The sequence below is a fragment of the Cydia splendana genome, chromosome 20, assembly GCF_910591565.1.
Source record: "Cydia splendana chromosome 20, ilCydSple1.2, whole genome shotgun sequence".
Lineage (NCBI taxonomy): Eukaryota > Metazoa > Arthropoda > Insecta > Lepidoptera > Tortricidae > Cydia > Cydia splendana.
In genome coordinates, this window is record NC_085979.1 from 9,941,994 (window position 1) to 9,968,103 (window position 26,110).

The window sequence follows — 26,110 nt, forward strand, 5'->3', positions numbered from 1 at the left end:
TGCCCAAAATTAAAAATTTCTAGGCCTGAGAAGATAGCAAATGACTCAACCTATCTGCCGTTTTAATTTGGCAAACGATGTACCAAACAGCCTGTAGTACGTATGGACCGAGGCGTCCGACATGTCATTTTCTATGACGGCTGATCGGTGATCACGTGGTGCTTTCCATAGAAAACGAAGCGCGGAAGCTTCCGCCCAGATCCGGCCCAGTCTAGACTGAGTCATCCTTTAAGGGTTAAAAAGATCGTAAACACATAAGCGCTATTTTTGCTTGTAAAATCTATAGTATTATACGAAACGCAATACTCAGATAGGTATTATGGTATATACCTAGGTAGGTACATTATACAAAAAGCCTACTGTTTTATTATGTTGTTTTTGTATATTAGCAATATATTTAATTTATATTATGTATTCGATTGACGCAACTAATATTAAATGAGTGAGTGCGCGCTTGCTTAATTAGTGTGCGCCAAAGTGTGGTGACCTCAAGTCTAAATGCTCCATCTAATAATCGCACAGATCACAGTGTCTGTTGGTAGTAGTCCATAGATTTACAAGACATAATAGTGAGGGGTCAGCCAAAGAATTGAAATTTACAACCTCAGAAAACCACACAACAACAACCTACTCAAAAAATCATAACCGGCACACCTCCTTCCCCGTCTCCACATCTTTCCTCTTCTCCTTCTTTCTAGAATCCTCTAAAATGGCGTAGATCTCCTCTACGCTGCGGTCCTTAGTCTCAGGGACCCATAATACTGTGTACAGTGTGCCGAGGAAGCAGACTATTGAGAACATGACGAACACCCAGTGGATGCCGAGGAGTTTGAGGAGGGGATCGTAGGCTTTCGTTTGAAGAAAGTCGCTGAGGGCGTCGACGCTGCTTACGAAGGAGGTTACCATGCCTCGGTGCTGGAAAATAGATAAATGTGTTATTGTGGTTACAAAAAGAGTTATAGATAATTTGAGGTGTTTTTGTGTAAAATCTTTAAATTACCCTCTAAAGAGTCTAAATGTTCAATGTTTGAAATTATCATTTAAAATTATGAAATACTATTTTCTGTAGCAAAAGAAATGTAATAAAAAACCATAGTGTATAAAGTTTAGCAACGTTTATATTTAATTAAGAAAACTGTAGGTCTAATCTTAAGATGCAATGTTATACTATTACGCATTATTGTAAATGACCGTTTCTTTCTTGATTCTCAATAACAAAAAATACGAGTAATGGGTCTTACATTTTGAAGACCGGTCTGGCCGAGTGGATAGTAACCCTGCCTATGAAGCCGCTGGCCCTGGGTTCCAATCCCGGTAAGGGTTATTGAAACCGCGCTACGCGCTAGAATAGCACCCTTTCCGTAGTTCGCTTTCCCGCAGATATACATTATTAAATATTAAATGCTTTTATTATTCACTTTTATAATATCATAGCAATTGCATGGGATAACTCGTGGAATCATTTCTTCCAAAATGGCTGATCTTCTTCTGCTGGAGTTGAGAATCGTTCCCGAAGAGAACACAGCCCGAACCTTACTTTTCTACATTTTTGGATAAGGAAAATAAACTTTACTTACTTGGAACGAGAACAGCTCCGAAGTGATGACATAAGGCACAGGCTGGTATCCTGCTGCATCAGCAAAGATGCACAGACACATGGCTAGTACGGGCAACCAGCCCGGCAACCAGAAACCGACGCTTGTGATGTAGAACCAGGCGCCCAGGGCCAGCATGGAGACGCCAGTTGCGAACGAGGTTCCGGCTAGGAGCCACTGGAAAGACAAGGTAATGCGTTTAAATAATAAATCAATATTCGTTTAATGACTTAAAATTGCACATTCGTAGTTTCGTAGCATTTTATGGCATCATTATAGGAATCAAAGATCGGATCGGTGTAGCCAATATAAGTAAGTAGAAATATATTAACTCACATTACATTTATAGACGGGTCTATCGCAAATTTATTTAATTACCTATATTTACCGACGTTTCGCGATAGACCTGTCTATAAATATGTTAGTTAATATGTGTTTAAAACGCGAAAGTTTTAAATATTAAATAGAAATAGTTAATGGACAAATAAATAACTTATGAACTAAATACATCTATGAATAAAACTAAATTAAAACTAACAACCCTAAATATATCTAAAATAAAACAAGGAATATAAAAACTACTGAAAGAGGCCTCCACGCGCTACCCCCGGCGCAAAGGTGCCCATCACACTCGCTGCGTTACCGCGTTGAATTGCGATGGACAGCCTTTGCACCAGGAAAAACCCGGAGCGCGGGTCAAGGCCCCTTTCTTGCAGGCGGCGACCTACTTCCCTAAGGAAGGTTTTTGCCTCAGCGCACCAACAACCGGACGTCTCTACGGCTATTGGGACGAACAGGTAATTGGTGAGTGCTGAGTACTTTTGGTGTTTTTGTAGGGCCGCCACCTCAGCGGCTGCGCCCGCCGTCCGGATGGTGCGACAAAGGTGTGAGGGGGCAAAAGTGCTTACACACGTAGCGTCCCATAGTAAGCACTTGCCTTTTTCCCATGGCACCAGTGTCAGACCGTCAGGCCTTTTACCATCCGACCGGCTGAGGCCTGGCGGTTCTAGCGTGGAGGGGATGTTTGCCGACACTAATGCCCTGCGGATGATGTCGTTCAGGGCATGGTGTCGTGGGAACCTACCAGCGCAGCGGCAAGAGCTCAGTGCGTGGTGACCATTACTCTCCACCATAGAGCCGCAGATGCACAAATGAGGTTGACATACATCGCAGCCCAGACGAAGAGCAACGGCCACCCGCAGTGAGTCGTTGTCGAGCAGGGTGCGAAGATTTGGAGATGGAAGGGCGTGTAACCAAGCACCACTTTCAGGCCTCGAAGCTGCGTTTAGTCTGGCCCTATCTGCACCAACAGCGTTTGTCATCAGGGAATCGAAGATCCGCTTGACGCCCACGACGTCCCAACAACGTTGGAGGAACGGTTTTTCAGTTAATAACATTCAATGTGGATTAGATGAGTTCAAAATGTGATGATAAATAAAGGAACAGGCAGAGAAATATCCATCTTAGTCGGCCTTTTTTGGCCTAACCGGTGGCAAAACAGAATATTATGTACTAAATTTGAATCTGACTTTACTGTTCAACTTCTAGCTGATAGATGAGACCACCTACTTTTACATTTCCGCACGGATATGATGGTTGTTCTTGTCTACGTGACAGGGTGATAAAACGGTGTCCGTCATTTTCTATCCCGCGTTGTTAAAAAGTGACAGTTATTTTATCACATGGATAAAACCATCCATAATATGCCTACTGTATGGTCGATAAACGCTTCATACCTACTGATCATAATGTGTTTTTTTTTCAGTGTGGTTATGCCCGTTTTTCGTTTAGTGTAATTATTTCAAGACGCCATTTCTCTTACGTTATATATCTGCCGATGTTCGTCAACAGGTAGGTATGATAGAAATGATTAATTGTTAATTTTATGATTTATCTGACACATTGGGATTAGGTAATCGACAAAATATTGTGCAAGTTTCAAACTGGACTGACTCAATTTCATCGAAATATATCACAATACAACCACAATTGACGTATTTATCTTGTCAAGGGGATTCCTTAACTTAAGGCTATTGTCACCTGACCTTCAAAAGATGAATGAGTAGGCTGTAGGGGAAAAACTTCCCTAAGCTTGAGGTATTGTCATTCAGAGCAACGTACTCGTAGTATCCTGTACATTTGTTTAGGTTTTTCCTTACGGTGTTTACAATTACGAGTGAATGCGGTTTGCCCTTGCTATGCATTTAGGTACGTTTAGATAAAACAGTTACAATTTTCCTAGTTGATTTATTCTGTGATTAGAGAAGAAAGATTAGAACCGAACAAATAGATAGTCAGCGAATTAACCATCTTTTGAAAAATGAAGATTAGGGACCACCTTGACTTAACTTGACTTAAGTCATATTACGAGTATATTTAATTGACATGTGCAATAGTATTAATATTTATATTTTATTGTATTAGCGTTAGGTTCCTAGCATCAACCTTACATACAAAGAAATGGAATCTATCTTGCAATTAAATAAAAATAAAAAACAAAAAAAAACACTCACGCAGACACATGAACACACACACACACACACACACACACACACACACACACACACACACACACACACACACACACACACACACACACACAACACGCACACGCATACACGCATATCAAATAGAAAATTGTCAAAATGCATGGTAATTTGTATTAAAATTTGATTTAGTTTTTAATTTAAAGTATCTTACCTTATATTAAGTATAAGCTTAAGACTTAAGATAATTATGGTAAACCTTGTAATTAATGGAAGAGCGGAGCCTTCTGGCACAAGTATTTGTTTACTTAAAAGAAGGTTCTTGTTTTAGTTCTAGTTAAAATGTATTATTGTGTAACCAATAAATCATTTTTCATTTTCATTTTCATTTTTCAACCTGATTGCATCTGTCACTATTTTACCTTTCGTCCAGTCTTCTAACTATACATACAGCTAGCCACTATTGATCCAAAAAGACCTCCCACCACAATGGTCTACTGGTTGTTAGGCCTGATCTTTAAGCAGGTAGACTCCGAGGCCTGCTCTAAGATGAAACTAGCATACACGATCACCAAGCCTTTCTTGATATAGCATGGCCCCTAGCATAAACCTGATTGCGTCCGTCTCTATCTTACCTTTCGTCCTGTCTTCTCAACAATACAGCTGGCCACTATAGACCCAAGCAGCTGAATACCCCCCACTACAATCGTCTGCTTGTTAGGGCTGATCTTTAAGCAGGTAGACTCCGAGGCTTGCTCTAAAATGGAACTAGCATACACGATCACCAAGCCTGTCTTGAGATAGCATGGCCCCTAACATTAATCTGATTGTGTCCATCTCTATCTTACCTTTCGTCCTGTCTTCTCAACAATACAGCTGGCCACTATAGACCCAAGCAGCTGAATACCCCCCACTACAATGGTCTGCTTGTTAGGGCTGAGCTTCAAGCTGATGGACTCCGAGGCCTGCTCGAAGATGGAGCCAGCGTACATGAGGACCACCAGGTAACCGCAGGTCTCTTGGGACAGCATCACGTTGAGAGATATCCGGAATGCTTTGAAGGTCGTTTTGTCGCGCACTGGAAATTCAAAGATGTTTTTAAAAAGTGATATGCATGGAGAGCTCTTAGCAAGTTCTTAAAGATGCCAAAAAAGTTGTTCTCCTGTTCTCTAAATTGAGAGATTTATAGTTGTAAATAATATCGCCTTACGATTCCCGTCATAGGTAGCTTGAAATTTATCAAAATTTTGGACATTGTATCACTAACGTTGTTAACTTTTGAGTATTTAAGTGGGTACGTTTATGTAGTTACAGAATAAGAAGAACTTATTTATATACACCGTGTTTTTTTTTGATTTCCGTTAATTTCAAGGGTGCATTCCTGAGCTTAAATCAAGTAACTTTCTCAAAGACACCGATGTTCTAATTAAGTCCATTTCGGAGATAATCCATAATTTATTTTTTTCCTATAAGGCCTCTACAAGCGTGTACACTTGCCTTAGGGCCGGCTTACATATTGATTAGTGTTTAGAATGAGTTCATACATTTGCTACTAAACTTAAGTACAATCTCGGTGGATTGATGTACGAAATGACATTGATATGTCACAGATTTCAATTGTTTGGTTGAGTTAAATGTAATGCCCGTGTTACAACAACGCTATATGCTACATTTAATTACTATTTAAACAAAAAAAAAACAAAAAAGAAAACAAAAAAAAAAATTTTTTTTTAAATTAACTATGCCATTTAGTTCTTATAAACGTACTTAACTATACCCCGAAGTTAACGGAATTCAATAAAAACACGGTGTATTATAACCCAATAGCTAAATGCTAGTTAAAAATATTGTCTGGTAACTGTAAGGTGGTGGTACTGCACATACATGGTGCTCGACGCAGTCCCAGTACCTACATGTCATCTTGAAACTTAAGTCATTGTCAATAGAGGTGACAGCGGGGTGTCATCTATTGGGCATTAGCGTGTCGAGCACTAGTACCACCACCTTATTTGACTTCGTATTAAAACTGTTTGCGATCGGATAAAAACTGGCCATAATTTCTACTGAAACGTAAGTACCTAATCTCCTAGTGCATCCCGAAAAGCAAAACTTGAAAATTTTGTATTAAAGGAAAAAATGGAAATATTTACGCTTCCGGCAGGACTTGAACCCGCAACCTCCGCAATCCGTGCGTTTGCTCAAACCAATTGAGCTACGGAAATTGCTTGCAGACGTATCTGCATGTTTAAAAATTGGTTCAAAACTTGAAAGCTCAGCGGTGATATGGTCGATCCAAAAACGTATAGGTACCTATTGCTTAAAAGTTCTTGTCCTCAGCTATCATTAAAACCAGTCGAATGCTGCTTTCATGCACCATTAAATTATAACTGCATATAAATGGTTACTTTATCTATCTTAATCTTAGTGAGAGTATCAAAAACTTTTTTGTTCGAGTTAAGGTTATGCGACTTTCCTTGTGACATCATAAAATAAACTTCTCTAAGCTTCTGCTTATTTAAATTAGTATGATAAAAATGGATTCAAGTCGTTCACTTTTGTAACGTCCACAGAAAAGACGCCGGTTTTCACGAACGGTTTTGACCCATAACTATCGACTTAAGTGATCTGAGTCAGAGTGAGGTATAGTACCTAAATGATAGGTAGGTAATTATTTTAAATGGTTGTGTGGTCAGGGGTTTTACAAATAATATCTATAATAATCTATATTATGAATCTAGTATTCATAAATTAATATTAAACTGGGCACGTGTATTTTATAAATTACTTCATAAATTTTATAGATATCCTCGATCGTGGTAACTTTGCATTTTAAATATAGGTACCAATACCAGATGTTACCATCTGTTGCATATGTTATATGTTGTACCAATTATATATTATTATATGCAATGGTATATGCAATATATTATTTTATATCGGTTTAAAAAGAGCAAACTTCCAGATGGGGATGGACATGTAATACGAATAGCAAAGTTATTTGAGTCTAATTTTGATTAGTTTCCTCAAGAAACTCGCTATGCTCGTGGCTCAATTTTGAAGATTCATAATAAGAACAAGAACTTTGACCCCTTGTAAAATAAATGATTAAACAATAAATGTGTAAAAACTGTTTGAGAGGGTTGAATTTTTTTTCTAATTTTAGTGTATTCTAACATATCCAGTATACGTGTAGATATGTAAACATTGTAAACTTGTGATTATTTTAACCGGCATCAAACTCTCAAAAAGATCTCATCTTAGTTTTTTTGTATGTCAAGTACTAGGTACATATTATGGAATGGACTGGATATTTGTTTAAAGATTACTACGATACCTAAAAAGTGAGTATTGAGCTATTCCTATAGCTGACTCTAAACGCTACTTGTTTTTCCCTTAATACCACTTACTTAGCCATAACAGTGGTCGATAACATTCTAAATAGATTCTAGAACTGTATTCGAATCCTGTTTAGCCAGATACGAGTATCTAAGTGGCCCGTCGATTTATCTACTAGACAGCTTTAGGCCCTAGGTCTAGCTCATTTGTTAAGATTGCCTGATAGTAACCTCTTTAGTAACAAGATATTTAATGAGTAAATTGAAACGCAAAAAATGCCAAAATGTTGCTTTTCTTGTACGCACACGATTAAAATTATTTATTTGTATGGCAAAAATACAATCGTATGTAAAAGAACGACCATCATATCCGTAATTCCGTACGGTACCACTGTAGTTAGGTTAGGTCTCTATACCTACTTATTGAAGATGATAGTTTAAATTTAGATTTGATGATTTGACCTTTTACCAGTCACGTTTTAATCTTCAGGATATAAAAATAAACTTGTCTATTTTTTACATTTTGTTTTGATGTCTGAGAGTCTATCTGAGTATCAGAGTAGGTATATATAAATGCAAAGAGTTAGAAATAAGTTAGAATGCTAAATTTAAAATTCAAATTAATTATTTTATATTTAGTCCAACTAAGATGAAATGTCACGAAATGAGCATATTGTTAATTATTAGTATTTTTTGGCACATTATGACGTCAATAGTTTTTACTGACTATTAAAATATATACTTTCAGATATTATAATATAGGGTGTCTTGGCTACAACCAGGTCTTCGTCGTCGGCGCAGGTCTTAAATTCTTAATCAGTATTAGATTGTAACAAACCCATTTATGCTTATCCAGGTGGCCTTCTGCATGGACCTGGCGAGCTGTTTCTTTCTCCAGCTGCTGTTTCTAGTCATCAGTGCAGGTGTCTGTATCGGATCGGTTAACTAACCTATGCTCATCCAGGTGGCTTTCTGCATGGACCTGGCCACCTGCTCCTCTCTGTCCAGCTGTTGGATGACTTCTTCCAGGTCCTTGTTGTCTGTGCTGGTGTTACGCAGCCACGCTAGAGCCTCACGTGCCTCCTGGAATAAAATACATCATTTAATTAAAAATAAAGAGGCAGACTAAAAACGAATAAACATGACCACTTATGATGAGCTTCATTGCGGCCGCGAACAGCCGTGTGCATGTCCAAAACGTAAGGTTAGCGGACTGGAAAGTACTAAAAGCTGCATTCAGGGTATACGGCGGGTGATTGTAGACACTGTGGCCAAAAAATCCTGTATAAGTATGTACCTAAGTATATTGGAATACCTACCCACCTACAAAAGCAAATAATATACGCAATAGTATTCATTCTAAATTAAATACATACTTTCAATGACACTTGGCATCATTCCGATTTCGATCGCACTTTTGATATTTGACTGGCAATCTTATACGTTGTTTATTGTAAGATACCTTAATCACATTAGGTATAGGTGCAAAGTCTATTATCAACTGTCAATTTTGACTTTAAAGGGTTACCACATTACCCTGTTTCACTTCGGCGTAGTCGACAAGTCATACAAAAAACCTATCCGTGAGTTGTCCCCCAATTTCCGTATACTTTGGGCGCATACTAATTGCTTCCTCATAGTTTGCCACCTCAATAGATAACGCTAAAAAACTATCAATGGGTGCTGTTTTGCTTATGACTATCTAGACGTTTTGTACGATTGTCACTTGCTAAGTTCTTGGGTCCATTTCATTGATGAATTTGGACGTGCGTCATGTCTTACCTAGTACTTTAACTAAGCAAACCAGTATAGGTAATTAGATTCTAATTTTAGCTCAACCAGAGCCTGGTTAGGGTTATTAAAACTTTGCAACATAGATGTAAGGCTTGAGTTAAATGTGAGATTTCCGATTTCACTATATATCAAAGACATATGTAACTCCGTATAAGATGAATAAAGTCTAAGGAAAAAACGTGCCTCGGAAGTCAAGAAAAAGTCATTCTCGGACAGATGGCGCATACACCTTTGGCCTATCCTCGGCTAGATGGCGGTGATGACACCGTTTCATATTTAACAATTTTAACACATACGTATCAGTGCATGAACATGGGTCAAAATGATATAAAAATAATAAAATCATTTATCCATATATATTAATTTTTTGATAGTTTTATACGTTTTCATTTTGAGTTTTGGTCGTGTGACGATAGATGGCAATAAATTTACTGTGACTACAAAATTTACTATGACAGGACCCCTCTATACTATCTATTCTCTTTGCTATATATTTAAGTCTCTAGCGATGATAAGAGGTATTTTGTAGGGTGTGTATTTGTTTATTTAGTTTAGTCGTTTTGGAATTACATATGTCATCTATTTAATGTATAATAATTTTGAAAATCGGTTCTGACAAACGGTTTTAATGATTTCTATAACAATTGTAACTCATTGTTGCTAAGACGGAAAATAGTTAACTAAGATATCTAAATAATTTTACTGTATAATTTTAAATGAGTCAACTGACTATTAAGCAAAGTAAAGGAAAATTCTGTCAAAACATATATTTCCGACAGTATAACGGTTTTCCTTAAATAACCTGTAAACTTACCAATATAAATAAAAATGTATGCCTACTTTAGCTATAAATTATAAATATAGGTACCTACATAACAAAAATAAATTAACTGCCTTTTAATTTCTAACAAATTAAATCTGCGTTCGCAGATTTCTGCAAATCTTGTCATATTACCATAAAAGGCATAAATAAACATCACACAAGCCATACATTAGTGTCGAGTCCTTCGCTAAAAACCACTTTCGGGTTGCGTATGCGCATGCTTTAACTGATCTTGACGTAGAACAGCGGTCGGCAACCTTTTAGCAGCCAAGGGCCACATAGCAGTTAACGAAGTGGACGCGGGCCGGACTTTGTTAATATTTATGACTTTATCAGACATTGACATTTGTCAATATTACATACAAAATAGCCAGGGAGGCTCGCGGGCCGCAAGTGAGAGGTTCGCGGGCCGCTGGTTGCTGGTGTAACTGAACTGGTAGGCTGTTTTACTAACAAGTCAAATTACTATACTAATACTTACGCTAATATTTACGAAATGCCAAAGAACAGATAGACATTGGGCGACAGTAACTCCGCATTCTATGAATATATCTATGACACTTATAGGTATAATGATATTCGCTCGCTTTGTTATATTCAACTCGATGCACAGTTAGTTTAGACGGGCTCTAGACAGATTCTAGCTGCCCGATTCGAACTTTAAGATACGTCAAAGAGAATAAAGTCTATAGAGACGGATTGTCAAAGTAAATTATGTAGCCACTGTAAATTTACTGCCATCTTTCGAAAGTCGAAAGATGGCAGTAAATGAAATGATGACAGTAACTCTCTTCTTCAAATCCTCTTTGGATACGTCAAATATTAAGTAAGTCTAGATACGATATGGATTAGATATGTTCACGCAAATACTTTTGTTTTCTGTGGATATGTTGGTGTAAAAAGTGCCTTTTTTGTTTGAAGAAACGTCACATTTGACACTGACATATCTAATCCATATCGTATCTAGAAGTAATATTTGACTTTTATTTGACGTATCCTAAAGTTCGAATCGGGCATATTGGAGGAATAGCTCTTAACCCACAGATAGCAGTTATTTAATATTCAACTGTGTTGATAGCTATTAAAGTTTAAACAAATATTTTTTATGACATGTAAATAGTTAAGGGTTTAAGTAATAACATTCGGACGGAGTTTAGTAGAGGAGTTGTATGAAAACTTGTAGGTGAGGGTCAAAATAATTCCCACAAAGACGGGGTTTGATTTTTTTAGTTCTATGTTTGTATCTTTTTGACATACTAAAAATATATCAAAATATATGTATGCAAAACGCTTTTTTTTTGACCACCAAAATTTTTAACTTCGTAAATTAAATAAAAAAAATTTATATCGTGTGTGGTATCAAATTACAGGATATTAAATAGTGAAAAAGGTAATGACGTTATTTCTAATTAAAAATAAATATCAAAATGGTGGAAGAAAAAATTAAAGCTTGTGCAGTGTTCAAAATCATAATTTTAATTGCGTTTATAATAAAATAATAAATATAAATCTAAAAATCTTCGGTTTCTTCTGAATCAGTTTGTTTTTGTGCACTATTGGTGCAATCGCTACCAGAACAGTTAACACATAGTTCGGTACATTCCACACCATAACGTCGACATGTATGTATGTACACTTTTCGCCGGGATTAATATTTAAAAAGATAATAAAGAGGGAAAGTTAATTATAATAAATTCTAAGGTTCCTTGTTTTTATTTTTTCGTTAATAATTTGAAAAGTATGACTCGTAGCAAAAAAAATCTTGTACATAAATAATAAACATAAAATTTCCTACAAGAAACATGTAGAACACTTTTCGCTAGGATCAATATTAGAAACGATATTAAAGGAAGAAAGTTCATAACAATTAATTCACAGGTCACTTTATTTTAGTTTTTCGTAAATAATTTGTAAAGTATGACCTATTTTGCTATGGGCCACAGTTTACAAGTTATTTACGAAAAACTAAAAAGGGACTTTTAAATTTATTATAATTAACTTACTCGCTGCTTTATTTTTTTAAATATTGATCCTATCGAAAAGTGTTCCATATGTTTCTTGTAGGAAATTTTATGTTTAATATTTATGTATAAGTATTTTTTGCTATGAGTCATACTTTTCAAATTATTAACGAAAAAGTATAAACAAGGAACCTTAGAATTTATTATAATTAACTTTCCCTCTTTATTATCTTTTTAAGTAATTATCCCTGCGAAAAGTGTACTGAATCTTTTTTATAGAGGATTTTGTGTAGATTATTAACATTTAACAACATTTTTTTATATTGGCTACCGTTTACGAGTTATTTACGAAAAACTAAAAAAAAGGGACCTTAGAAGTGATTATAATTAACTTTCCCGCGTTAATATCTCTTTGAATATTGATCCTAGCGAAAAATTGTACTGAATCTTTCTTGTGGGTAATTTTATGCAGATTACTTATGTATAAGAACATTTTTGCTATGCGCCACCGTTTTAGAACATACTAAAGAATTATTTACAACATACTAAAAAAAGAGTCCTTTAATATCAAATATCTCACTTCCGGCCAAGAATTCGATCGAGCAAATTCGGATGACTAGTCTACAATCGTTTTTTGTTTTTTATATTCTGCCAATCACCTCCTTTGAAGTGCGTTCAGTTTATTGATAAAACTTTTAAATAAATATAGAGCCTGTGAGCCTATATTTTTCATATTATAATAATATAATTAAAAATAAGTATTCATGAATTAAATATTCTTTTCTTTTACACAATGTATTTTGATGTGTAAAACTATAATAGTTTAGTTTTGTTTTCAGTGTAGAAAATAACTTTCAACATTGAAAAAAATTCAGTTTTTAAGCCACTACTTTTGTTTTTTATTTTTATTTTGTAAAATCAATCTCACAATCTTTTTTAGCGTGTAATTTCCTGTTATTTGATACCACACACGATTTTTAATATTATTTTTGATTTTTCAAATTTCAAATGTCAATAAATGCGTTTTGCATGAATATATTTTGATATATTTTTAGTATGTCATAAAGATACACACAAAGAACTAAAAACATCAAACCCCGTCTTTGTGGGAATTATTTTGACCCCAAAGGCTATATCCTCTCTACTATTGTTAAAGTCTGTTCGGAAAGAGAAGAGTCGTGGAATGTATTGGGCCCCATACATTCCACGACTCTTGTCTTTCCGCACAGACTCTACCAATGTTCGTCTAGACCATATTATCTTAAAATACATATGAGATTTTGTCAACTGATCACCGTCGTCTACTTGTTTAGAAACCTTATCTTATCGCAAAGAATTTCTTATTCACATTATTTATGTACATGTACAAGCAGCTCTTTTACAAGGAGATTATTTTTTGGGGCTTTCACCTGTCAACGCTTTAATTTATTTTCTTCTTGAAAGTCCACTTTCATTAAAATTTATTTAATAAGCTAAAAAATCATAGAAAGCCTCGGTGGTCACGTGATGCTTTCTATACAAAACAAAACTGTTGGACGCCTCGGCCCGGACCCAGACTATTCTAGCATGAGTCATCCTTAAAGCGATCCCTTCCAGACAACCTACCTGTATTATTTTTAATATCAAATAATAGTGCCTATTGCCAAGTAATAAGGGTTTTATAATATGAATATGAATGCCCATAATTGTACCTGTTGATAGAATAGAATAGAATAGAATTTATTCGTAAGCACAAACAAACGAGACAATACATAATATTAAAAGAAAACACAAGATAAGATTAAAGTGCCACGAAATGGCCCCATCTCAGCATGTTGCTGGTGGCTTCCAGCGCTGATCTTCCGATGAGACCATCAGGTGAGAAGAATCATGGAAGGTAACAGACAAGAAGAAAAAGACATAAAAATAACGTACAGTACATAAACAAATAGTGATATGGATCGTAATGTGTGCTGCTGTCAGTAATAAATATAATAAAAGACCAGAATACAAAATAGCCCAGGTTTTGGGAAATAAACTGACCTGAATCTTCCCCTGTTTCACCAGGAACACAGGAGTCTCGGGCATCGCCAGGAACGCCACCAGATGCAGCACCGGCACCGCCGTGCACAGCCACAGCACGCTGCCGAAGGATAGGACGTCCCCGGCCACGTAGACCACCAGGTAGCCCAGGTTTTGGGACAGGATGAAGAGGGATCCCAGAGCGCCGCGGACATTGTCTGATGCGATCTGGTGAGCAAGAAATAATCCATCAACAACATAAATGTGCAATGCAAAGTTCAATATTAACTTGGACTTGCCACCAAGAAAATATAATCACATTAAAAACGTCAGTAAGTTATTAAGTACCTATAAGTTGCATCATCATCGCCGAACTTAACGGAACAGCCCCGCAAACAACAATCAACAACAAAAACACATCGATTGAATGCATTTGACGTATTGAGGAACAGGTGCAACTCTCTGCCTACTCCAAACCCGCCATCGGATCAGAAAGCATAGGATACAGCCATCAGCCACCGGAATGAAACAACATTAAACAAGCAAGAACTAAATATTACAAACAAAACATTCCCCAATCCGACTGGTCATCGCGGGGAATTAGACTGCAACCCTCCACCAAAAATCAAAATAGACAATGAAAAAACAACTCTAAAAGTGTGTACCTATAATGTAAGATCGCTAGCATCAACAGAAAAATACATTGAACTAACCTATGCTCTGAAAAACATCAATTGTGACATTTTAGGCCTCTCAGAGGTCCGCAGAATGGGCTGTAATATTGAAGAGCATGCTGATTATATTTTTTACTACATTGGTGAAACTAAAGGACTTCACGGAGTGGGGTTTCTAATCATGAAAGAATATAAAAACAAAATAAGAAATTTTATAGGAATCTCAGAAAGAGTAGCACTTTTACAACTAAAATTTGAATGCTTTCCCTTATCAATTATCCAAGCATATGCACCAACAGAAAACTCAACAGAGGAAGATTTTGATAAATTTTATAAGGACCTTGAATCTGCTCATACTATGTCTGATGATAATGTTATAGTAATGGGGGACTTCAATGCCAAAATAGGTTGCCCCAAAACGGATCATTACCCGGTTATGGGCCAACATGGTTATGGAGTGCGCAATGAAAGAGGCGATCGTCTTGTAAGCTATGCTTTTCAATATGGTCTGTCAATAATGAACACATTTTTCAGAAAGAAAGAGAGCCGTGGATGGACTTGGATATCTCCCAACCAAAATGTCAAAAATGAAATTGATTTTATAATGATAAATAACCATAAACTAATAACTAACATTGAAATTCTAAATAATATAAAATTCCCATCTGATCACAGACCAGTGCGAGCTACTCTAGCTCTAAATCACCCTAAAAAGAGCAGAAAAAACTTTAGAACACCATCTAATATACCAAAAACGGAAGCAGAAATCAAAAATTACATCAAAAATCTACAATCACATATAGGAAATATAGAACCAGACTGCACTGATATCCAAACCTACTACAACATCCTGGAAAAAGGCATAACAGAGAGCTTGCCCCCCAAAAGCAACACCCAACCAGCTCAACATAAAATATTCAGTAATAGCACAGTCCAACTAATAAAAAGGCGCACTGAACTAATCCAGACAAAAAATAAAACCAAAGAGATGAAAGAGGAACTTAGCAGACTATATAAAATAACCCATAAATCAATCAGGAAGGACTATAGTAACCACAGATACGAAATTATATCAAGAAATATCAAGAACTTCAAAAGTACAAAAAAAGCATATAAAGAATTAACTACAAGTAAGATATGGATTCAAAAATTGGAACAAAATTCGAAGGAAACCAAGTCAAGGGAAGATGTAATCAACCATGCAACTAACTTTTATAAGGAACTATACAAGAGACAAAATGACACTGAAATAGTGGCACAAACTTTTCACATAACTAATACTAGTCCCATAAAACCAATTGAAGACCCCGAAGTTTATGAACACATAAAAAGGCTAAAAGCTGATAAGAGCCCCGGACCAGATAGATTATGTAATGAAGTCCTAAAAATAGGAGCACCAATTTTAGTTCACCGGCTGTGCCAACTTTTCAATATGGTAATGGATACAGAAATTGTACCAAAACAATGGTGTACATCAGATATAATTTTGCTATTCAAAACAGGAAACCCTCTAGATATCGGGAACTACAGACCCATAAGCCTTTTAGCAAGTATATACAAACTGTTCTCATCCATACTTTTAAAAAGAATATCTCAAGACATTGATAAACTGCAACCAAAGGAACAAGCGGGATTTAGATCCGGTTATAGCACAACAGACCACATACAATCATTAGACCAAATTATTGAAAAACACCGAGAGTTTAATACACCTGTGTATCTGGCTTTTATAGACTACAGCAAAGCCTTTGATAGCATTAGTCACAGCTCAATATGGAACGCACTACAACATTCAAATATAAACCAAAAATATATCAACATTTTGAAATATATTTACACGCACAGTAAAAGTAGAGTTAGACTAGAAACTACAGGAGATGAAATAAATATAGAACGAGGAGTTAGACAGGGGGACCCCCTATCTCCGAAACTTTTCATCGCAGTACTCGAAAATATCTTTCAGAAATTAGAATGGAAAAATAAGGGAGTGCGGATAAATGGACGTTATCTGAACTACCTCAGGTTCGCTGACGACATTGTCATAATTGCTGATACTGCTAAAGACCTTGAGGAAATGATGAGCTCACTTGACTACGAAAGCTCAAAAATTGGTTTAGAAATGAACATAAATAAAACTAAGATTATGACCAACCATCACAAAAGACCTATCGTGATTAAAGGAAACAATATAGAATATGTCAGTGACTACATATATTTGGGGAAGCAGCTGTCATTTAAAAAGTCTAGCAACGAAGAGGAAATAACAAGAAGAATCAACGCAACTTGGAGAAAATTTTGGTCTTTGAAAGAAGTTCTAAAAGGAAACTACAGTTTGCACCTAAAAAAGACTGTATTTGACACATGTCTATTACCCTGCTTATTGTATGCCTGCCAAACTTGGACATTTACAGACGAAATAAAACAGAAAATCAAATGTAGCCAAACAGCAATGGAAAGAAGTATATTAAAAATTAGAAGAATTCAAAAAATAAAGAATGAAAACATTAGACAAAAAACGAAAATCACTGATGCTCTCAGGCACGCGCTCTCACTCAAGTGGAGATGGGCTGGACATATCTCACGACTCAAAGACAGAAGATGGACTATAGAAACCACACGTTGGAAAGGACCAATTGGAAAAAGGAATCCAGGTCGACCAATAACACGGTGGGCTGATGATATCACACAAGTCACAGGAGCCGACTGGATAGAGTTAGGCAAGGACAGGGAGGCATGGAAGAGGATGGAGGAGGCCTTTACCCAGAAGGGGTCCATATTTTATTAAACATTAAGAACTAACATACTAATTACCTATTTTCTATTCTTTTTTTTTTTTACTACAACTTACTAACAAAAACTGTAAAATGTAACTTTATGAAAATATGGAATAAATGGCTTTATTATTTATTTTATATTATTATTAAGTTGCACATAATTAAGTTAATTCTTTAATGTTCGAAAATGTGAAAGTTAATATGAACTAGTCTCTTAATATTGGCAATACGGTATACGTTTATTAAGTTAAAAATGTCCCAAGACAAGACTTAGGTTATTATACCTATCAGACGTCTGCAATGCATAACATATCGATTGGCAGGAATGTTTAGAATTCTATTACATAATTCAAGTGTTTGACACAGTATGCCGACGTTTCCATAACGTGTATTGTTGATAATATGAATGTTTGAAGCCGATTAGAATTTTGCAGTCTGACTTCATCTGCTATTGGTTTGACTTACCTTTAGCAATGTGATAATGGGAAATGGTAATAATTATTATTCTTTTTATAATTTTCATATTAAAGAAATCATAAAAAGTATAAAAAATATGCAATCCTTGTAATCAAAGAGCCTGCCCTGCTGTTTTACAAGCTTTTATTTAACTTGCAATGTACTCGTACATAATATGTAAGTGATTTATTCATATATATGGTACAAAATCAAGTCGAAAAACAAAAAATAAATTAAAATTAAACTAAATACAAACTATTCTAAAATAAAATAAAACTAAACTAAACTAAATCTAAAAAAGGCCCCTGTGGCAAGATCCCCATGATGCTGGCTGCGTTAGCGTTACCCCGCTGAACTGTCAGACTGAAGCGTTGAGCGAGGTAACTGCCAGCTCTTGGGTCCATGTACCTATGTAACTAGGTTTGTACGGGTCAAATCTTGCAAGTTAAATTTGACCCACTTCCCGGTTTCCAATGAAGCTGAAAATTTGCTTACATATGTAAGTCTGGTGACAATGCAATATTATGATACCGTGGCGATAGGAACTTGGTGATAAAACAACGCAACCTAATTGTGTTTGGAGTTTCTAGAATTGTCGATCGATGAGTAGTCGGTATCGTCTTGGGTCGTCCCATTCGTTTTTCGTCAAGTTCTTAAATTAGTCCTATTCTGCTTTCGTCACTCATTCTACATTGAAAGCCACCGACGATTGTGACGAATGTAGAATGAGTGACGAAAGCAGAATAGGACTAATTTAAGAACTTGACGAAAAACGAATGGGACGACCCAAGACGATACCGAGTATTCGTTGTCTGTGAAAAGAAAAGTACAGTCAGCGATAAAAGCGTGTACCAAAAATGAAATTTTTGCCAAAAACTTATTTCAGGTTCAACTTTCATTAGCCAGACTCTATTCCGCTCTTCTTGGCCACAGGTCTTTACGTCTCAAATGGCAAAACCATGGGGGTCCGTGAGCTCTACAGCTCACAGATTCGCTAGTATAATATAATACTAACCTCTTTCAGGTACAGCGGGGTGACCACATAGCATCCAGCGCAAGCCAGGCCGGCGACGGCGCGCGACGTTATAAGCGCCCATGGGGCTAGAGAGAACATAGTTATGGCCCAGCTGATCTGAAACAACAGAAATTTCATGTTAAATTGTGTCCTGAAAGATTATTATTACATACTTACATTTAAAAATATGAGGGACTCGGGGAAATTAATTTTATGTTATTTTATAAATAAACTTTTACAAAAAACCTATACATAGTTTTACTCAAACTAATATTATGTAATCAAAACAGCTGCCGGGGATTAATTAAAACTCCCGCGACCAATTACAGAAAACAGTCGTAAATGTTACTAGTTAGGTATTCAAAATGCCTAAAACACGTGATCGGGAAAAGTGGCTTAAAACAAACATATATACAACATTTTAGCGCTACATACCTAATCTCAATTTGCAGACAGTTTTTAGCTCATTCATTAGGAAAACCTTGAAGTGTCTATTTACTATTAATTATATTAAAATTAATTCAAACTATAACAAGCCATTGCTATAAGTATAAATGTTTTATGCGCTGATGAATCAGCGATTGAGAATTGAATACCTATAAGTAATTCTTTTGGTAAGGGTGGTATTCCACATGCCCAATTTCTTTGTCTAATGTGTATTTTGTCTCACATTTTGCTTAATGAGAGAGTGAGCTTTGCTTAGTGAGAGTGATTGGACCAAGATATTGGACAAATGGTATACCACCCTAACTTGAGATAAAGTGTGGGGTGGCGGGTGGCCCTTACTCGTCTCGTCTCGCCCTTCTCCGACTGTGTCGGTTTTTTGCCGACACTCTCGGCGAGAAGCTTTCGACTAGTGTGTACAGCCGGCATAACAGTTAACGACCCTTAAAGGATGACTCACGCTAGACCGGGCCGAGCCGGGGCTGAGGCATCCGACATGTCATTTTCTATGACGGCTGATCGGTGATCACGTGGTGTTTTCCATAGAAAACGAAGCACCGGAAGCTCCGGTCCGTCCCCCACCCGGTCTAGCGTGACTCATCCCCTCCAACCAGAGGCTAGTATGTTCATAAATAAAAATCCTTGTTGATATCAAGAGCAGATAATTCTAATGCTATCCACATTAATCCAACTCCTTAATTGATAGCTACGCCATAATTAGTGGCAATAAACCGAGATAACCGAGAGTAAACTAGACTATACCCATTTGTACTAACTAATCTTGGGTAGTTAGTATTTTATTATGGTTGATTAGTACAGTTTTATTATTTAACTTAAAAGCTATAAACTGTACACGTATACACCGAAACCGTATTACACTTATTCGAATAATGTTTCAGATTCGTAATAAGTAGTGGGTTAAATTTTCAATTGTTTTGTAAATGTAAGATATTATCTTATAGGTATGTATGTTAATATATAATATTATGTATATTAATACTAATTCTGCAATAAACTACTATGCATGTATGTATATTATATTAGTTCTAAGAAAGCCTAAAACGGTGACCTACAGTGGTAGTCGTAGTCGAATACATTTCATACAAAAATATCGTATGCAAATATATTAAAAACGTATTTTTATCTTTAACATCCTTGTTGTCTCAAATTAATCAAAATGACGTGATATTTAAATCTCGCCGCTAAATTTATAAACAGGATTTAACGATCATTAATTTTCAAGTGAAAGTGCCGATGTAACAGGTGACGCATTGGTAGTACCAAGAAGTGGTACCAAGAAGTGGTACCAAGAAGTGGTACCAATTTGGTACCACTTCAGCAGATAAACAATCGATTGAACGCAGCTGCTATTTGCGTACGGAAATGAGGGGTCAAGTCAGAAACCTACAGAGGATCAGATCAATAAGAAATATTAAAAAAAAAACTTTTTTTAACCTCCTACAAATGAAAAATCCAGAATTTGCCACTGTTATTTGAATTACACACCTTTAGTGCAGGAAATAGAGTTGATTTTGGTTATGTTTGAAAATTGAACGAAACAAAACAAATACGACTCTGTTCCAATTGAATATGATTTAAATTTCACCGAACTGAATAGGTACTGTAGGACCTTGGGCCTTAGGAGGTTAATGGTGTCCATCTCTACCTACAGTTTTACTTCACCAAATGGTCTTTACTGAGAGTAAATTTACTCTCAGTAAACTCAGTAAATCTCAGTAAAGTTCAATATTTAAATTGAACCAGTTAGTTATTTAAAATATTACAATAGTTTTTCGAAAATCAATAAAGTTTAATAAAATATAAAAGCTGTTGCGGATCAGCATTTTCAAAAATAACTGTAAGTGTTTCTAAGCACTTGGTTTATTGACCTGTTGACTTTGGTTAACATTTTCAACTCACTAGGCCTCACTTGCACCATTCCACTGATCCAGGGTTAACCGGTTAAACCTGGAGTTACCATGGTTACCAGTACAGTTTGACACTAGGTTAACGGTTTAACCGCTTAACCCCGGGTTAGTAGGATGGTGCAAGTGGGCCTTAAAGGTTAAACATAACTTTTTTGTTATAATTATCCTTCAACAAAATAATGCCACTCAGGATTAACAGGTAAATACTGAATAAAACTTAGGTATCCAACTCAATATTATTTAAACTTCCGTTTTTGTAAGAACAGGAAAATCGGTAGGTAAATACATACACATTGTTGGTATATTTAATATTTTAAGCCCTGTTTAAATGAATTTTAAACGATATTTTTACGATGACGGATAGTTTGAGGATAATTGTTTAAATATTCCTTTTATTAAATATTAGGGTACAGTATCTAAAATTAAAAACTAAAATTAAAACTAAAATTAAAAACTAAAGTTAAATCTTTAATTAAAAACTAAACTAATCTAAATTAAAATAAATCTAAAAAAGGCCCCCGCGGCATTGTGCCAAAGATGCTGGCAGCATTCCCTCGCTGAATCGCAATACTGATGCGCTGCGAGAGAAAGCTGCCAGCTCTCTGGTCACCGGTGGTATCGACCAGCTTTTTGGATAATTCATTAAAAAGAATATGTGCGCTCATTTAAATATTATATACCTATTCAGTATCTAGTAACTTCTTCGATTCGAAACCTGATTAAACAACTACGTAGGTAGTTCGACAGAAAAAAATCACGAACATAGTCTAAAACGAACCATTAAAAATTTGTTACTATTTGTGCACAAAAGTAATCATGAAAAATACTTATTTTTATTAACACAAAGGATAATACAAATTAGAAGTAAAGCTTACAAATAATAATTAAAACTAATACATTTATTAAAGTAGCCCGCTCCTTGCCGTTCGCGGTGCAAAGGTGCCCATGATGCTCGCAACATACCACGGAAAGCCTTATCATGAAAAGATTATTGCTGATCGTACTCATTGATTACTTTTTAGGGTTCCGTACCCAAAGGGTAAAACGGGACCCTATTACTAAGAATCCGCTGTCCGTCCGTCCGTCTGTCACCAGGCTGTATCTCACGAACCGTGATAGCTAATAGACACAAATGATGTATTTCTGTTGCCGCTATAACAACAAATACTAAAAACAGAATAAAATAAAGATTTAAGTGGGGCCCCCATACAACAAACGTGATTTTTGACCGAAGTTAAGCAACGTCGGGCGGGGTCAGTACTTGGATGGGTGACCGTTTTTTTTGCCGTTTTTTGCATTATGGTATGGAACCCTTCGTGCGCGAGTCCGACTCGCACTTGCCCGGTTTTTTAGGGTTCTGTACCCAAAAAAGCGGGACCCTATTACTAAAACCTAACTGTCCGTCTGTCTGTCCGTCTGTCTGTCACCAGGCTGTATCTCATGAACCGTCAGTTGAAATTTTCTCAGATGATATATTTCTGTTGCCGATATAACAACAAATACTAAAAACAGAATAAAATAAATATTTAAGTCGGGCTCCCATACAACAAACGTGATTTTTTGACGTTTTTTTACTAAGTTTGGTACGGAACCCTTATATAAGTAGTCGTACATATTAAAAATATGTAACAATTCAATAACAATGATATCTGCGATCCCGGGCACGCATGCCGCTCGCTCAGTGCTCAGCGAGCTGCATTCGGAGAAGGACCTGCCGGCCTAGCCAAGGTTACAATCGCTATCGCTTCGACAACGAAAAGCTTTATGTCTCTCTATCACTATTCCATATTAGTGCGACAGTGACAGTTGCGTTTCGATCGCTACGGAGCGTAAGCGATTGGCATCTTGGCTACGCAGCCTGAACTCACTGCACCTTAAGACGAAACAGGAGCTGAGTTTTAAATATTTTAGGTAAATATACCCGTCTCGCTAACGGAAGCGGCACCTAAAAGTAGTGCGACAAGGACAAGGCGAAAAATCCTGCGTAAAAATGTCAAAAATCGAGGTTTCCTACTCCTCTGTTTCCTCCTCCAAAACTTAACCAATCGTAACCAAATTTGGAAATCTAAATGACTATGAAATTATCTGTGTCGGACCGTTTTGCTTTTTTCGCTAATTGATATCAGTTTTGAATGCCACGCTTCTCATTGCGGCATAGTCAATTAGGCCATTTTGGCCATTTTTGAAGGGCTCTAGCGCCCTAAAACACAAATATATCAAAAAAATCAAAACGGTCCGACACAGATATTGACAATATTAATCTGTGTTGAAAAAATCATTGCTCTAGCTTCAAAAACCACGGAGGAAAACGAGGAGTACGTTTGTATGGAGAAATGACCACTCCCGTTGGCTCTTAAGTAATGCGTAGTACCTACTTGTATGTAACATTATTAGCAATAACATTGGCACATTCGCTTAATACCCATAGTACAAGCTTTGCTTACTTTGGGGCCAGGTTGATCTGTGTAAGATGTCCCCTACTATTTATATTTAATAATAACGCACTTGTACAATCTCAATACCTCAGTATAATCGAATTTAAACTGTCGTGAGTCATACTAACACCTAAGGGATGACTCACGTTAGATCGGGCCGTGTCCGGGCCGGAGCTTCCGGGGCTTACTTTTCTATGACATGACAGGTGATCACGTGATGCTTTCCATAGAAAACGATGCGCCGGAAGCTCCGGCCCGGACACGGCCCGGTCTAACGTGAGTCATCCTTAACCTTTGCCCAGCAGTGGGACACCAAAGTAGGCTAAAGAAAAAAAACCGTATAATTAGCTTACCCCAGTAGGTATACATTAGAAAAAACGCGTAATGTTCATAAATAACAGTTTGCCTAATAACTTTAATTTCCGCTCAATCTCATGACCGGTGCCATGAGTAATTACTGCTAGCTAATCAACCCGGACAATAGTACAATTATTGGCAGTGACCATTATTATCCAACGTTGCGTGTCTGGGCGAAGTGGGCCATGTTAGTGATGGATTTGATGTTGATTTTCATTCTTATCCAGTCTGTATCTTCTCACGAGTACAGCATCAATTGTAACATACCTTAGAGCATTTAGTAACTGGAGATGTCATCGCTGTCATCTTCTTTACGAAACAGTCTGCCGATTTTTGCGGGGGAGTAGGGGACGTCATGTATTGCTATTTCTACATGAATTGTACGTAACGTACAAATAGCCATGTTAGTCCATACAGAAATTTGCACAATTGTGCAAGTTTTTCGGCAGAGGGGTAAGCTCTTAATGCCCACTCCAGTTATTAAATGCTCTAAGTAGAATATGTGACCAAAAAGTAAAAGACTACCTACTTTACTAACAGACCTTATTTTATTACCCAGTCAAGGAATGTTTCCCTAATGCAGTATGAATGCAGTAGATTAATTACTATTGACATGTTTTTTTTATTTAGTTTTAGTGACATGTACGCACCTGATAATTTTAATATAAATACATATTTATAAAGATCCAATGAAGTCCAAGATCCAGTTTTAACTATTACAATAATCGTATGTAGGTAGTTTAGGCATCTTAGGTCGTGGTACCTACAGTAGTATATTATAAATGCACTATAAATAGCAATTAAGCAATATACGCATATTTCTAGTAACTCTCAAACCAACGTAAACCAGTTAAGAGCGCTCTTACAAGAAAAGTCGAAATAATGCAAAATTGATGATACTAGTCGACGAAATTCAGGACTTTGCGCTCATTATTAGAAACAATGAGTACTTGTTCCAGTAAAAGCGTCTTCTTATCTTTATAAATATCGTTGTAAATATTAGAAAAAGGACTTATTAAATTAGTAATGATTTTTTTTCTGATGGTCGTTTCCGAAAAACCCCGTGAAGCACTGAATGGCGAGCTCTTATTTGGAAATGTTGAGAATTTTACTCTGCTAAACCTGGCTATTTTGTATTACTAATACCCTGTACTTTAGGCATATCAAACTATATTTTTCCTACATACCTTTGAGAAAGAGAAAATCAAAGTAAAACGAACTCGATTTTCTCTCCAAAACAAGTGTCAATTCCTACGAAAATCTACTTAATATCGAAGTCATTTTCATACTTAAGCAATCTGCAACGTTTGCTTATACTGTTGGTATACATTAGTGTTTATGAAATTCTACTATAATTTTTTGGCAATTTTTTGAAAACTACTCTATATTACCGATGACGCGCGCTGCGCCAGCTCAGTGCCGCGGCAGAGCTTGTAGAGGTAGGACGTGTGTCGGTCGGCTCCGCACATTTTGAACGGCGACGACGAGGTTTTTTATCATTGTGTGCGGCGGGCGCCGTGTAAAACGCTATACTGTGTGCGTGTAAACCGCAACGAGAGACTTTGATCCTAGCACTGTTTTTATAGTATTATAATTTATAATGGTACAGTTTAATAAACTACCGGACAGGATTAAAAATATTTGAAACGACCTGACATTCTATATGTATTTATTTGACTCAAGATAGTACTCAGGGTCTGATGATGGAGCCGGAAGGTGGTCACCGGTACCAATCAACCATGCAACTAAACCACTTCGTGTTTAGGCTCGTTTTATTCATCTCAACAAGATCTTTGACACAAGATAGTACTCAGGGTCTGATGATGGAGCCGGAAGGTGGTCACCGGTACCAATCAACCATGCAACTAAACCACTTCGTGTTTGGGCTCGTTTGATTCGGCTCAACAAGATCTTTGACTTAAGATAGTACTCAGGGTCTGATGATGGAGCCGGAAGGTGGTCACCAGTACCAATCAACAATGCAACTAAACCACTTCGTGTTTAGGCTCGTTTTATTCGTCTCAACAAGATC

General features: G+C 36.5%; 1 protein-coding gene across 1 annotated transcript in view; it reads right to left on the reverse strand.

The window, feature by feature from the left end:
- The window catches only part of LOC134800738 (solute carrier family 2, facilitated glucose transporter member 8-like), a 67,597-nt gene continuing 41,487 nt past the window's right edge, over positions 1 to 26,110 (reverse strand). Inside the window, exons 4-9 of the mRNA XM_063773269.1 lie at positions 18,915 to 19,031; positions 14,017 to 14,223; positions 8,367 to 8,499; positions 4,930 to 5,159; positions 1,578 to 1,772; positions 1 to 915 (exon numbers count right to left, since the gene is read on the reverse strand). Of these exons, the coding sequence (XP_063629339.1) occupies positions 640 to 915; positions 1,578 to 1,772; positions 4,930 to 5,159; positions 8,367 to 8,499; positions 14,017 to 14,223; positions 18,915 to 19,031 (1,158 nt within the window). The 3' untranslated portion in view covers positions 1 to 639. The remainder of the gene's footprint in view (positions 916 to 1,577; positions 1,773 to 4,929; positions 5,160 to 8,366; positions 8,500 to 14,016; positions 14,224 to 18,914; positions 19,032 to 26,110) is intronic.